This window comes from Gopherus evgoodei, chromosome 8 (genome assembly GCF_007399415.2).
Source record: "Gopherus evgoodei ecotype Sinaloan lineage chromosome 8, rGopEvg1_v1.p, whole genome shotgun sequence".
In the NCBI taxonomy this organism is placed as follows: domain Eukaryota; kingdom Metazoa; phylum Chordata; order Testudines; family Testudinidae; genus Gopherus; species Gopherus evgoodei.
Genome location: NC_044329.1, coordinates 101,797,402 through 101,811,828, shown reverse-complemented (window position 1 = coordinate 101,811,828; position 14,427 = coordinate 101,797,402). Strand labels below are relative to the sequence as shown.

The 14,427-nt window shown below is 43.6% G+C and overlaps 1 protein-coding gene across 11 annotated transcripts in view; it reads left to right on the top strand.

Moving 5' to 3' along the window:
- LOC115656717 (nardilysin-like) overlaps positions 1 to 14,427 on the top strand; it is a 131,569-nt gene that overhangs the window by 68,595 nt on the left and 48,547 nt on the right. For all 11 annotated transcript variants that reach the window (XM_030573813.1, XM_030573814.1, XM_030573812.1 and 8 more), the window contains 5 exons: positions 94 to 180; positions 870 to 989; positions 8,454 to 8,505; positions 9,403 to 9,553; positions 12,855 to 12,982. In XM_030573813.1, the coding sequence (XP_030429673.1) occupies positions 94 to 180; positions 870 to 989; positions 8,454 to 8,505; positions 9,403 to 9,553; positions 12,855 to 12,982 (538 nt within the window). The remainder of the gene's footprint in view (positions 1 to 93; positions 181 to 869; positions 990 to 8,453; positions 8,506 to 9,402; positions 9,554 to 12,854; positions 12,983 to 14,427) is intronic.

Genomic DNA, 14,427 nt, shown 5'->3' with positions numbered 1-14,427 from the left:
AGTTCTAGGGGTAAGCAACTAGATATTGATTCAGTGGCCACTGCCCTGTTAAATCTATCTGCTGTTAATAGACTAATTTCATGTTTTTCACAGATATTGACAAATATTGGCGTGATTTATGGGCTAGTGACTTTCCGTTAAATCAGGACTTGCACTTACCTGAAGAAAACAAATATATAGGTGAGTGAGACGCTAGTATTTGCTTGGACTCTGTCATGTTTCTCTTCCCCATTCTGCTCAGTTTCAGAATGGGAAGTTCTGAGAAATGATCTTTTTCTTTTAAATGAATATGTGGTTTCAAACTGTTCCTTTTGAAATGGAGAGAAAATGTGGAAACATTTGTTTTTCTGAGCTTTTATTCAAGCATCCTTTAGATAAGTTTAAATTTTAGGGCGAATTTAATCTGAAAATGTCTGTTTTAAGATATTCTTAGTGCATGGACCATGTAGCCCAACAGAGCAGCCATGGTGCACTCATGAGTAGCTTGCATACAGCTATAGACCTGAGAATCTGATTTACTGAGAGAGGCCGTGTTGTTTGGTTATCCTTGTTCTTTTGGGAAGAATAACAGACTCTTATCGCAACTGGATCTGTTATCAGAAGTAAAAAGAATGAAGAACTTATCTCTTGACTGAGACTTATTAGCCTATCTGTTATTCACTTCAGGGTTGGCTCTGGATATGAGCCAAAGATCTGGTATGGGATCTAAATTCATGACCTTTAGTTCCCGAAGGCAGTGTGCTATTAAATACACTATGGTGACATAGAAAAGAGGAGAGCAGTTTGTTTACAGTTTTGCAAGTTGCACACTTATGCCAACGGTTGTGGATTTGAAATATAGTAACCCACATATTCTGTTTCTATATTAGCCACTGACTTCTCTCTGAAGGCATCTGATTGCCCTGACACGGAGCACCCAGTCAGAATTCTGAGCACACACCACGGCTGTGTGTGGTACAAGAAGGACAATAAATTCAAAATCCCCAAAGGTAACCCCCATTCGCTGGTGTATTAAACAAAATGTGCAAAACAAAGCTTTTCCTGTGCGATAGTACTGGCACCTAAATAGTACTGGCAATTTGTTTAGAATTAGGACTTATAGCTCCTCTTTTTTTCTAAAATCCAAGCAGTACAGAACATCACTGTTGTTAAGTGCCAGTTGGCATTTCGGTTATAAACCACCTTTTGTAAGTGTTTAACTCCTTATTGTGAGCACGTGGAATGCTTTTTCCAAGCCGTGTCTGTTGGTGAGTATGCAAGTTCCTAAATGCATTTTCTTACTTCACATGTCATTGTTATTATAAGGAAATGTGCACCTCTAACTGTCCCATTTCTTCCTTCACTGCAGAGGACAGAAGGGTTCTACTTCTGTGCTCAGGCAGTCATCCTCCAGGGTCCAAGAAGCAGATATTCACACCTGTGTTAGCACCAACCTCAGTAAAATGCTTGAATGCCAGGTCTTTTCAACCCAAGTCTGGGCTGGGGAGCTGCCAGCATCTACTAAGACTCCTGTGCCTAAGCCAGCTATGGTGCCTCTGACTGCCTTTATGGCACCAACTAAATGGACACCTACTCTGGCCCCAAAACCTACTAAAGGGTCAGCGACATCTACTGTGGCACTAACCCATTCCATCAGGTCCAGGCACTGACTTCTTGGCCCTGGAGGATGTTTCTAAAGACACACCTGAACAGAAGGAAAAATGTATGCACTCCAGCACTGAGTATACTCAACATAAGAGAAAGAAGAAGCACTGTGATTCTTAACTACCTGGCACTCTGACACAGGAGTCTCAGTGTCAACATCATCAGAGCAGCATTCACAGCTTTCAGCATTGGAGGCCATGCTCCCAAGCAGGCTGGTGTGGTATCTGAAGAAATTTCACCCATACAAGTTCCACAAACCCCTTCTGTTTCTCCAGGCCTTAGGCCTAGGGCCCTTCTCAGATTGTGCCTACTCCCTTGTACGTCAAAGACATTCCTGGTTCTGCCCCTCAGGCCTGATTACAGAAGCCCAGGGCCTCTTTAATGAGAAAACTAGTGAAAGTGCTTGAGAAGATCATATCCTCCAGAGCCACAGCTAGATCCTTTGGCCTTCCCCAGCCCTCCAGTTCTTCTGAGAAGCATTCATCTTCTACTTCTGGGGGAATTCTGTGCCACTGCGCATGGGAAGAATTCATGTCCCCTGCAGATTTCTTTACTTCCCTGCAGAAGGAAGGGACAGGGAAGCAAAGGGAAGTTGCAAGAGCAGTCATGCACCACTCCCTAGCTGTGCAACTACATAATTTCAGGCACCCAGAGCAGCCGCAGAGAGGTAAATCACTGCAGGGCTGGGGAAACCCCAGCCAGTGACTCCTATCCTGAGCCGGGATCAGCTCCTAGACCCAACTCGGCTGGAGGCAGGAGAGGACAGCACTTTCTTTTCCCCTGCAAGGAGTGGCTGGGGCTGTGTGAATCCCACCCCCAGAAACCTCCCCCAGCTGCAGGAAGCTCAGCATCCTCCCCTGCTTCCTGCCCCATCACTCCTCAGCTTCAGGAGAAGGGGTCACTGTACAGGGAGCTGCTCCCCCATCCACACAACCCCCATGCACCCAGACCTCCCATACCCAGACACCCCTGCCAAGCCTCACCGTGTACACCCAGAACCCCCCTAACCCTCTGTATCTGAATCCCACCCCACTGAACCTCAACCCCCACATCTGGAGCCCTCTACACCCAGGCTCCCTGCCTCCAGACCCCCATCCTGGCACCCAGACCACCCCAAACTGAGCTCAATGCACTCAAACCCCTATCCTGACAAGCCCCACCCCCCTGCACCACTCTGAGCCCCCGCATCTAGACTCCCATGCCACTGACCACCAACTAGCTGCACCCAGACCCTCACCCCACCAAGCTCCACTCCCCAAGCACCCAGGTCCCCATGCTGAGACATCCAGACCCCTTCACTGAGCCCCAACCGCCTTCATCTGGAAGCCCCTGCAGAGTTCCATTGCTCCTGCACCTGTACCCCCCAACCCAACATGCCTCTGTGCATCCAGATCCCCCCCACATCTAGACCCCCTACTGAGCTACCTGTACCCAGATTGTCCCACATGGAATCCTCTCACTCCACACCTGGATCCCCCCACACTGAGCCCCTCAACACTTGGATCCTGCTTGGTTGAGCCTGCCTATCCCACACCTGGTGCACCTGGTGCAGAGAGGCAGGGCCTCAGGGTGCTTCTGGGGCAGGCCCAGGCCCTGTGCTGTGTCAGGGTAGGGTACAGTCTCATCACAGAGTCTTTACCCCTGGGGTGGGGAGGCTGCAGTGTGATCTCCCACCTTTGTGCAGCTAGCGACCTGTGCTCCCTACTGCTATGCTGGAGCCTCTGCATTTATTTATTGACAAAGAATTTTGCAGAATTTTTAATTTTTTGGTGCAGAATTTTTAATTTTTTGTCGTAGAATGCCCTCAAGAGTAATCCTACTGTCAGCTTTCCAATTGCAAAACAGGATTCATTAACAACTTTTTAGGCCTACTACTTTCAAAGGAGGTTCTAATCACACCACACACAAGCCTACCGGAGCAGACATCCACATTAGAAGAACAAAAACCTCCAGATTTCGTCAACACAGTTCACCTCCTCTTCCTTCAAGCAGCAGCTTGATGATATGCTCAGGAGCATAGTGACAATCTCTAGTTTCTCATCCAATAGCTTGCATCTGATAAGAGAAAACCATGTGTAAGCAGAATCTCTTAGCAGGAGGACTCAGAACCAGCATAAATGGTCCTCGAAAGCCTCAGTGATTTCCAAGCTTTCCAGGAAGTGGGCATATCCAAAGGTGGACCTACTTGAATCTCAGGACAATACTGTATTGCCCACTGTAATGAGTGAAGGCATGCAGAAACAAAGTAATGGACACCTTCCTGGTGGAGTAAAGCAAAAGGGTGCAATAAAAAATCAGGGGCAGATCAAAAGTCAGGCTGGTAGCCGCAGCATGGCTCAAACAACACTGGTGTGTAAATCTTGTTAGAGCTATACAGAGAATCACCTCTCTTTCTGTCACTATCTCAAAATCTCCTATCTCAGAGAAATGGACAAGTACTCTATCCCAATCGAGAGACAAGAGACCCTCTGACAACACAGAGGATAATTTGCTGATCGTCACAGACAGTCGTGTTCAGAGAGGGTGAAAACGACACTGCTTCACTCCGGGAAAAGCTCTACTTTGAAATGCTTTGCCCATAGATGGAAAGGATTTCCCTCTTTTTTATTGAGTCAACAATTGGTCCCATCACAAGCTAGGATATTTCTGATTCTAGACGATGTACTCCATCTAAAGTCTCATGGATTCTGCCTCTTCTTTGAGAGTCCACTTGTTATCTGTATCAGCATACCACCAGTGTGTTAAGAGAAGGCCGATTCTTTTCACACACTATAGTTGCTAGATTCTTAAAGGGACTTGATATTACATTTCCTCCTACAAGGGAACCTCACCCTTCCTGGGACTTTTTATTATGTACTATTTGTGTTACCATAGTGCCTACGAGCCATTGCAATATCAGGATCCCATTGTGCTAGGTGCTGTATAATAACAGAACAAAAACCTTACAATCTAAATATAAGAGAAGAGACAACAGATGGATATAGACAAATGGGTGAGTATAAGGTAATATCAAAGATTCAAGAAAGTCCTCAAGTTAACAGTAAGAGATTGTTGTCAACTGCTGGGACACATGTCATCTTGAGACTCTGCAGTCCAGCATGCCAGATTATACCTCTGAGATCTACATGGATGGCTTTGAACAGTTTACAAACCAAATCAACACATACTAGGCAGGTTACTGTCATTTCCCCAATGTGTTCTACAGTCATTCAGCTGATGAAAGGAACTGATCAAACCCTGCACAGCCGTTCCATTCTTGCAGATTCCCTTACTACAATGATAACATCAAATGCTTAACTTTAAGATTATGGGCACATCTGGGAACTCAGGGTACAGGGAAAATGGCTAAAGATGGGTGTCACCGTATTTGGGGAGATCTCCCTGGCACCCAGCCCATGATACCTCCAGGTTCTGCTCCTCATCCCAGTACCGGTCTCAAAGCGTGAGGCATGGATCACTGGTCTTCCATTGTGGATCTGCCAAGTGCCGGCGGTCACCAAGGTCCCCATGGAGGCGCACATCCTGCTCGGACCAGTCCTCCTGTAGGTGCGACTGCAGTTATCACCAGGCATGGAGTTGCCGTTCCAGTGGATCCTGGTCACCAGATAGCAATTGCTCTGGACATGGCTCTGGTATGGAGCAAGGCTCCACATCGATGGGGCAGACTCCCAGACCCTCGGTGCTGCCTGCATCATTGGTACCAAAACCTGCCGAGTGGCCGGTCCTGTGGTACCCTTGGAACCTGTGAGGGTTCACCCAGCAATCCCAGCCTGCCCACTTGGTGTCGAACGCCTCGGGCAGGCTGGTGGCCTTGACTACCCAACTCCCTCCAGTGCTTGAGGCCCCAGGGGATAAGACCACGCAAGTCCATGTGGACCAAGGGGAACAGCCTGCTGGACCACCAATGGCTACCATGGAACCAGTGGTATTGGCCTCTTCCTCCCCATCACCGGCTGAAGCCATCATTTAGCCCCCTCACCTGGTTCCTCAGGATGACGCTAAGGCGCACCTGGAGCTGTTGAAGAGGGTCACATCCAACCTTAGCCTGCAGGCAGAGGAGTTGGACGAGCAAGCGGACTCCCTGTTCAACGTCCTCTCCTCCACAGCCCCTGCTAGGGTGGCTCTTCCCCTTCACGAAGGAGTATTGAAGATACTCTTCTCTCTGCCCCCCATTTCCAAATGGGCAGAGTGTAAGTACTTTGTTCTAACTAAGTGGCATGAATACCTTTACTCCCATCCTGACCCAAATTCCCTGGTGGTCGAGGCAGTTAATCACAGGGAATGTCAGGGGCAACCCGGAGCTGCCCCCAAAAATAAGGACTCCAGGAGATTGGATTTGTTCTGAAAGAAGGTTCCCATAAAGAATTCTGGGCGATCCTTGATGAGGGGACAGCTGCTGCCAGGGCGGCCCTTCAAGTGGTGTCTGACATGGCAGACTCCTCCGTCTGCACCATGGCGTCTGCCATCTCTGTATGGCGAGCATCCCGGCTGCTCCTCTCCCGGTTGTCCTCTGAGGCTCAGCAGTCAATTTAGGACCTCTCCTTCGATGGCCAGGCCCTGTTTGCAGAGCAGACAGACAAAAAATTACATGGGCTTAAGGACTCCCGGACCACCCTGAAAGCCCTGGGGCTCTACGTTCCGGGCCCGGCACGTAAGCAGTTCAAACTGCAACTACCTCAGGGGCAAGGGAGCCAGCCCTGGCAAGACCTGCTGCACAAAAACCCCAAGGACTATAGACAGCGCATGAGCCACCCGCCCCCACCCTCTGCCCAGTCAGGCTCGACCCACTCTAAGCAAGGCGCTAAAAAGTCATTCTGAGGGTGCGCCTGAGAGTGACCACCCAGTCTAGTCTCTGGATGCGATTTTTCCCAGTTTTTTGCAACTGCCTTTCCTTTTTCCTCCCAGCATGGTTGGCGATAACTTTGGACCACTGGGTCCTCAGTACGGTGGTGCACAGCTACACCCTCCAATTTATTTCCACACACACACCCATGCCTCTCCCCGTCCATCTTCAGGGACCCTTCTCACGAGAGGTTCAGGGGCTCTTACAGCTGGGGTGGTGGAGGAGGTTTCTATTCCTGGTATTTTCTGATCCCAAGGGTCTGAGGCCAAGGGTTGTCTGCGTCCCATCCTGGACCTGTGAGACCTCAACAGATACCTAAAGAAGCTAAAGTTTTGCATTGTCTCCCAGGCCTCCATTATCCCATCCCTGGATCCAGGAGTGGCGCTACTGATGCTACTGATGCTACCCTCGACCTGAAAGACGTATGCTTTCATGTAGCAATACTCCCAGGACTCAGCCACTTTCTCTGTTTTATGGTGGGTTTGGCCCACTACTAGTTTGCGGTCCTTCCGTTTGGCCTGGCTAAGGATGTTTACCATGTGCATGGTGGTAGTCACGGCCTACCTCAGGTGTTGGGGTATCCAGATTTACCCGTACCTTGATGGCTGGCCAGTCAAAGGCAGCTCCAAGGCTCATGTCCAATGCAACGTCAGTGTACTACAAGTCACATGCCGCTCCTTGGGACTATTGGTTGTCCACATTAGTTCCAGTTCAAAGGACAGAAGTCATTGGGGTCGTGCTTGATTTGCACCTACTAGGCCACATGGCAGCTTGCACATACGTGGTCCGCCATGCCATGCTCCCCATGTGGCCCCTGCAGCAATGGCTGGTGTCAACCTATTCCCAATCCAGGGACCACCTGAAAAGGATCGTCACCATTCCCCTGATGATTCTCATCTCGCTGCAGTGTTGGACCAATCGCGAGAAGGTCCTGGAAGGAGTCCCGTTCGACTGTTTCGCTCCATCTGTTGAGCTATAAGACCGTTTGGGCCTTATTTCACCAAATATAAAATGTAGATGACGCTTATCTTCCTCACAGGATTGTTGTGAGGTGTAGCCCATTAATGTTTGTAAAGAGATTGGAGAATGCTAAATGGTAAAAGCTATAGAAGTATAGATTGTTAAAAATAATGTACCTCTAATACAGTGACATTATAGCTGATGCTACTGTTTTTTTCTTATTAGTACAGGAGAATCTGCAGTATCTCTGATACCACTGTTTAATAATTACTTGGCAGGTGTTGCTTCTTCTAATGGAATAACTGAGGGCAGAATTTGGCACCAAAAGCATCTTACAGGTGACAGTGCCTGAGAGGGAAAGAACTAACCTTGAGTTTGGAGGCCTTGTAGTTTTAAAAAACCGAAACCAAACCAACTTCTCTTTTTCCCCTGTAAACTGAGGAAATGTGATCTGGAATCGTTGAGAGCCAGTAAACATTAAACTGTTTCTATTTTTGATGTTCTGCTCAGAAACATGACTCATTTTAATTTTTAGTGAGAAACTTTTTAAAGTAGAGTATGTATAATTATAGGGTTTTTTTTGTTGTACAGCATCTTTAGGTTGTTTTAGAAAGAAAAGTGTAAAATTAATTTATGTAAGCAAACATGCAAAGATACAGTACTTGCCCTGAGTAATTTTATCCTGTATAAGAACTATAGCTGTTATCACCAAAAATGTGTGTTCCTTAAGTATCCTGTATTATAAAGCAATATTTTGCAAGGTGAAATACAACTTTATGCTTTTCTTTAAATCTTCAGTTAAAAAGATGATATTAAGTGTTGGAGGGCTAAAATTTCTATGGTGATAACTTAATACAGATAAAAATACCATCTCTGAATAACCATTTATATGTAGTTCATAGAAAATTAACTGGAGATAAGAAATGGTTTGGAGAAAGAAATACTTACATGTTTGAAGCTGCCATTGTTTCTACAGTTGCTCATGTCAACCTTTTTCAAATTTCAGCTTACATACGTTTCCATCTGATCTCCCCACTGATACAGCAGTCTGCAAAGAGGTAAAGTTTTATCTTTCTCTTATCTGTCTTACAGAACAAGATACAACTATAATTGTAGTATAGTATTAGCAGTTAAAATTCCTCTGCAGGTGAAAAAAAAACACCACATAGACCTTCCTTTGAATGAAACAAACTTCAGGATCATAGAAATCACAGAAATGTAGGGCTGGAAGGGACCTCAAGAGGTCATCTTGTCCATCCCCGGTGCTGAGGCAGGATTAAGTATACCTAGATCATACCTGACAGGTGTTTGTCTAATCTGTAGGTCATGTTTTCTAAACCTACATTTTTGTTCTCCTCCTCTGGATTCTATAATTCTGTACATATTAATTCTCCATTATAGCACTTCCAATGCTAAATAAAACTGTGAGTCTCCCAAATGCCTTTACATAAATAGCATTAACACATAATTTTCTATATTAACACCCCAATATTCAACAAACAAATTTTACTGAAAGCTGTCATGTTGCCTGAAAAAATCCATTATTTATACCTGTTAGGTTTTAACCCACATATCCTGCAGTTGTCGAGTTGATTGTTATACTATCCTGAAATACTTTGTAATTTGAATAAGTTTTTCTTTTGATCTAAAAATATTTTAAATTGAATCCCCAAAAACTGCTAAGTAGTTTTGTGTGCTTGCTAAATAAAGAGAAATATAGAACCCTGTGTTTCAGGTTTTTGCTTTGCTCAGGGGGAAAAATCTCTGTAGAAAAATAAATGTTTTTGTACTATGTTTTACATTCTAAATTTTAAATGTTTTTAGCTGCCCAGTGAAATAATTTATTTCTATTGGACACTTTTTTTATCTGTATACTCTCAAACCTATTGACTTTAAGGCTGTTTCTTTTCACTTTCCCTTATTAATTCCCACCCTTACTTTCCTCATTCATACAGTGTGGTACTTTTTGAGACTTTTGTAAATATCCTTTCTCACAACCTTGCTGAACCAGCATATGAAGCTGATGTTGCTCAGTTGGAATATAAAGTGGTATCTGGAGAGCATGGTTTGGTAATTCGAGTGAAAGGATTCAATCATAAACTACCTGTAAGTACTATTGCTATGTCCTCCTTACTACAGACCAACTAGCCTTTTGCTGAATGTCACTTTCTAAACAACTCTTTGGTGCACTGGGGCATGAAAATCCAGTTAAAAGAATCTGAAAGTAACAAAATCTGGCATGCTTTATTTTCTCTTAACCAAAGTTTTAAAAAAGATTATTTTTCAATTATATGGAGTGGTTAAGATATCTTTGTCATGTAATAGCAAACTAACAATGAATCAGGAAGTTGCCATCTTTGCTCTCTGAGATATAGGGAGCTTGAAACAGAAGAAGGGAGGCTGAGCATGTGAACACAATAAAGAGACAGGAGTATTTTAAATGTTTTGTAAGGAAAGTTGTCATTTTGAAAGGTGCCTCAGAGTGGTTTAATATTTATATACTATACCAAATAACAGAAAATATGATGTAGACATTAAATCTCTACCTTCTTTATTGTATGCATTTGCGCGCACACACACACTCAGCTTTCCTTAAAAATATTTGAATGTTTGTTTATTTAATAGATATGTGATTATATCCCATTATGTAATGCCTTAAAACTCTTATTGAAAAGATATATACTTTGTGTTTTTCAAATAGCTACGTATGCAGATGTGAAGAACTTTAACTTCTAATTTTCTTCACTTTAAAGCACTGGATATGTCTTATAAACAACCTTAATTATAATTTAAGTTTTCATAGCTTTTTGTAAATACTGACCATGTCTTTCTGTGATGTGCGTGTAAATGTAATTGTATTAATATCTTTTGGGATGAGGTTTTTTTAAAAAGGCATGTGCCCACTGATAAGGTCTGACGGCCATAGGGATTTGGGGCAGAAAATTAGAAGGGGTGACTCCACTAGGAGGACTGCAGTAGGAGCAGAGCTGGTGCACTCTGCAGACAGCTGTGGCTTCTGCTTAGCCACTCCAGACAAAGATGGACAAGATGAAAGTTCCCCCCTGACTGTAGGAGTGTCCTAGAGACTAAGGCAAATGGTGAGGGGGATCTGTGGGGAGGTATAGATACCTCATGTCATGTGAAGTTGGAGTGGGAGGCAAAGAATGCAACATAGAAGAGAGCAAGAAGGGTGAGCTACCATCAGGAGAGGGAGCAGATCTGGGTCAAGGGAGGAGTATGGTGGTGCATTGGCTGGTGAGCAACAAGCAATGCCTGGTAAGCTGCACAGGCAACAGCCTTGATGGGCATATCAGTTGCTGGCTGCTGCTGATTTGCTCAATATGACAGGGTTTCCTAGCCACATGAAGAATCTTTGATATAGGATGAACTCCACCAACCGGTGGTGTAGAAGATCAGTTGCAAACGCAGCCGCTGATGACAGGATCCTTACATATTGAAAAAATTATTTTCTTGGTAATGTTAACAGTAGTTTCAGCTCCCATGATTATTTTTTTTTTGGGTGCATAATGGGATTTCACAAGGTGCTCGAGTTTGGCTTGTGATAACCTCCAGCCCCCTCAGGAAGTTCAGCCTGCCAAAAGCTGACAGAATCTCTTCCCTCCACTTGCCGTTCTCACAGGAATGGAGGAGGGAGCAAAGAGTCCAGCAGCTCAGTGCAGTTCTGCTCCCTCCTTCCTGGTCCATTCTGCCTGCCCTTCTCACCGGAGGGGAGGAGAAGAAGGGAGCAAAGAGCCCAGCAACTTAGGGCAGCTCTGGCTCCTCCCCTTCCCCCTCTCCCGCCACTGCACCCTGCCTGGGAAGGGCAGAAGGGGGTAAAGAACCCTGGAGCTTGCCCCCCTTCGTCTGCAAAGGGGAAGACAGAACCCTGCTACAGCCTCCCCCCCACCCCCAGGCCTGGGAGAGAAGGGTTAAAACCCTAGGAAGAGCAAAGGTAGTGGTGGGCAATGGGTTGTGGTGGCTGGGCTGAACTGAGGAGGCTGGGGACTGATGTGGGGGCTGAACTCGGTGGGAACAGAACTAATGGGGAGATGGGGGAAAGGATTAATTGCTGGGCAGGGATGGGTGGATGTGGGGTGAGAGCTCCTGCAGCAGGGGCCAAAATCACCTTACCCTATACATTTGCAAGAGTGGGCAACGCTAATTCTCTCTCTTACATACACACACTCGCTGTAGCTGAGGTCTACCCTGTCATGAGTAATTAATATGTGAAGGGAGGCCTTTTTTCAGGATAGAGTTTGGAAGGTAAACAGATCATTAGGCTGAAAACAGAATGTAATGAATAAGATCAGTAACTAGGTTAGTAGGCTAAGACGACAGAATATCTGAGCCAGCTAAGGTAAGAGGGAGAATACCTGGGAAACCATTTACTAACAGTGGAAAAGATAAGTTGGGAATGTAGAGAGAAGGTAAAGAATAGTTCGGGTGTGGAGAATGTATTACAGAGCATGCTGCACATGGATTGCTTCTTGAACAGTATGCAAGTCAATCCCAAAATGTGTGATGCAATGTAATGTGTAAATGTATATAAAGAAAGAGGTTTTCGGTGTAACACTGAATGCTTGGTACACCCTATATCCATCCTGTACACTTGACTCTGATCAACTCAGTGTAGCTTTGCTGTACGCCAAATAAAGGAACCTGACTGATGAAAACTGGAGTCAAACTAAGTTTTTTGGATCTCAGAGAACTGGATGAAGTGTTCTCCCAGAACTGAACAAGATGTTTTGGATAAACTGAGTGGAAAAGGTCTTGAAGGGAAAATGCATTCATGCATGTGCGCAAATGGCAGGGGAAATTCAAAACTCAAAGGACAGACCTAAAAAACACAATGTAATCTTCTTTTAAAAACTCAGGATTTTTTGAGCCAATCTCATGATTTTTGTGTGTCTGTCTCATGAGTTTTGATTTCCTTGAAGTTGGCAATACTGCATTAATTCACCTAAATTACAAACACAGCAGTCAAAATATTTGTGCAGTGTGGGTGAGTTTGACACTAGGAGAACCTTAACTTTCATTTTCTGAGTTTTATGCATTTAATTTATAACATTGCAATAAAAAACCTGCATTTTACATTATTAAAAATTAGCTATATAAGAAATAGTTAATTTTCTTTTAACTGATTTAACAAAATTCTTCCTTGATCTGAATGCTATGAGCATGAGATGTCCTGGCAATTGGTAGCTTATTCTTAACCAATTAATGTATTTATTCAGGACCTTATTAGAATGTTTAATAGATCTACACAGTGCAGTTTATGTTGATCCATGGATTATTAGATGAGTCTCCTTTTTATATAAGATATAATTCAAAATAATCCTCTTTGGCAGAAAATATTCTTCTGTTTGGTAAAAATCATTCAGAAAACAATATTTTATTTTCTTTCCAGCTGCTATTTCAGCTCATCATTGACCAGTTGTCTGACTTCAGTTTTACTCCAGCGATTTTTGAGATGATAACAGAGCAGCTAAAAAAGACTTACTTTAATATTCTGATCAAGCCAGAGATGCTGGCCAAGTGAGTGTCTGTGAGAAGGCTAATTATATAGACTGGTTGTAGGGTGGAGGTACACACAGCGTGGAATCTTCTCTGCATTAACTGTATGGTCATTGTAGCAGCTGCAGATATTTACTTTCTTCCAATCACAAATTACTATGCAGTATTTTGCACTGTCTCAGTGAATAAAATGAATCTCTGCATAATATTTAAATACTTAGAGCACAATACTTAAATTGTCGCCTACTTCTGCTTTGTAATACGTGTCTGGTGCTAATAATCAAATGCCAAAACCTGGATATTTACTCATTGTAGATAAGGCTATGTATTGGGCAGATTACAAAGTAATTACTATACACCAGGGTAAAGGAAGAGAGAGTGTTACTAGTTTGGAAGGGATGTGTGAGCTATTTTCTGGATTTCTCAGTGACACACTGAGGGCTTGGCTGAAGAGTGTTGGAAATCTATTTTTGTATGCTTATGAGTGTTATATAAAAAGCTGGAACTGATTAACTGGCAGGAGGAAAAATAATTCTTACAATAAAATTCTAATAAACATTTATACTCTTTTTGTAAACTGCTACTGCCAAAACTCTTGATATGCATGAGACAATGGTGTAGGACGCACGTGTTAAGGTTTATTAGGAACATTTTGGAAAAGGAAGAGCTTATACAGGAAGGATGGACTCCATCTAAACCAAAATGGAACTTGTCAGATTGCTGACAAGTAAAATTAAAAAGATTGTAGAGGAGTTTTAAAACTAGGGGCTGGGAGAAAGCCAGCAATTGCGGAGGAGCACGTGGTTCAGAAAGAGACATCGTTTAAGGGAGGATTTATTAATGGGGATTCTATATTTCCTAGTAAGAAGGTGAAGATGGAAGTTGATAAAGTACAGGTAGGAACTGAAGAGAAACAGTGAAATGACAGAGTTTCATTCAATTACATCACATAGTGGTAGACAGCTAAAATTTTGTAACTGCTTGTATGCAAATGCTAGAAGGCTAAATACTAAGATTGCTGAACTTGAGTGCCCTGTATTAAATGAGTATATTGATATAATTGTCATCACAGAAACTTGGAGGAATGATGATAATCAATGGGACATGGTAATACCACGGCACAAAATATATAGGAATGACAGAATGGGTTGTGCTGGTTAGGGAGTGGCACTATATGTGAAAGAAAGGGTAGAGTCAAATATAATAAAAATCTTCAGTGAATCAAACTGTACCATGGAATCTGTATGGGTAGAAATTCCATACTTGAATAATAAAAATATAGCAATATGAATATACTACTGGCTACCTGACCAGGATAGTGATTGTGAAATGCTCAGGGAGCTAAGAAAAACTATAAAAATAGAAAACACAATAATAATGGGGGATTTTAAGTATCCTCATCTTGTCTGGGTACATATCACCTCTGGATGAGATGCAGAAATAAAGCTTCTTGACATCATAAATAA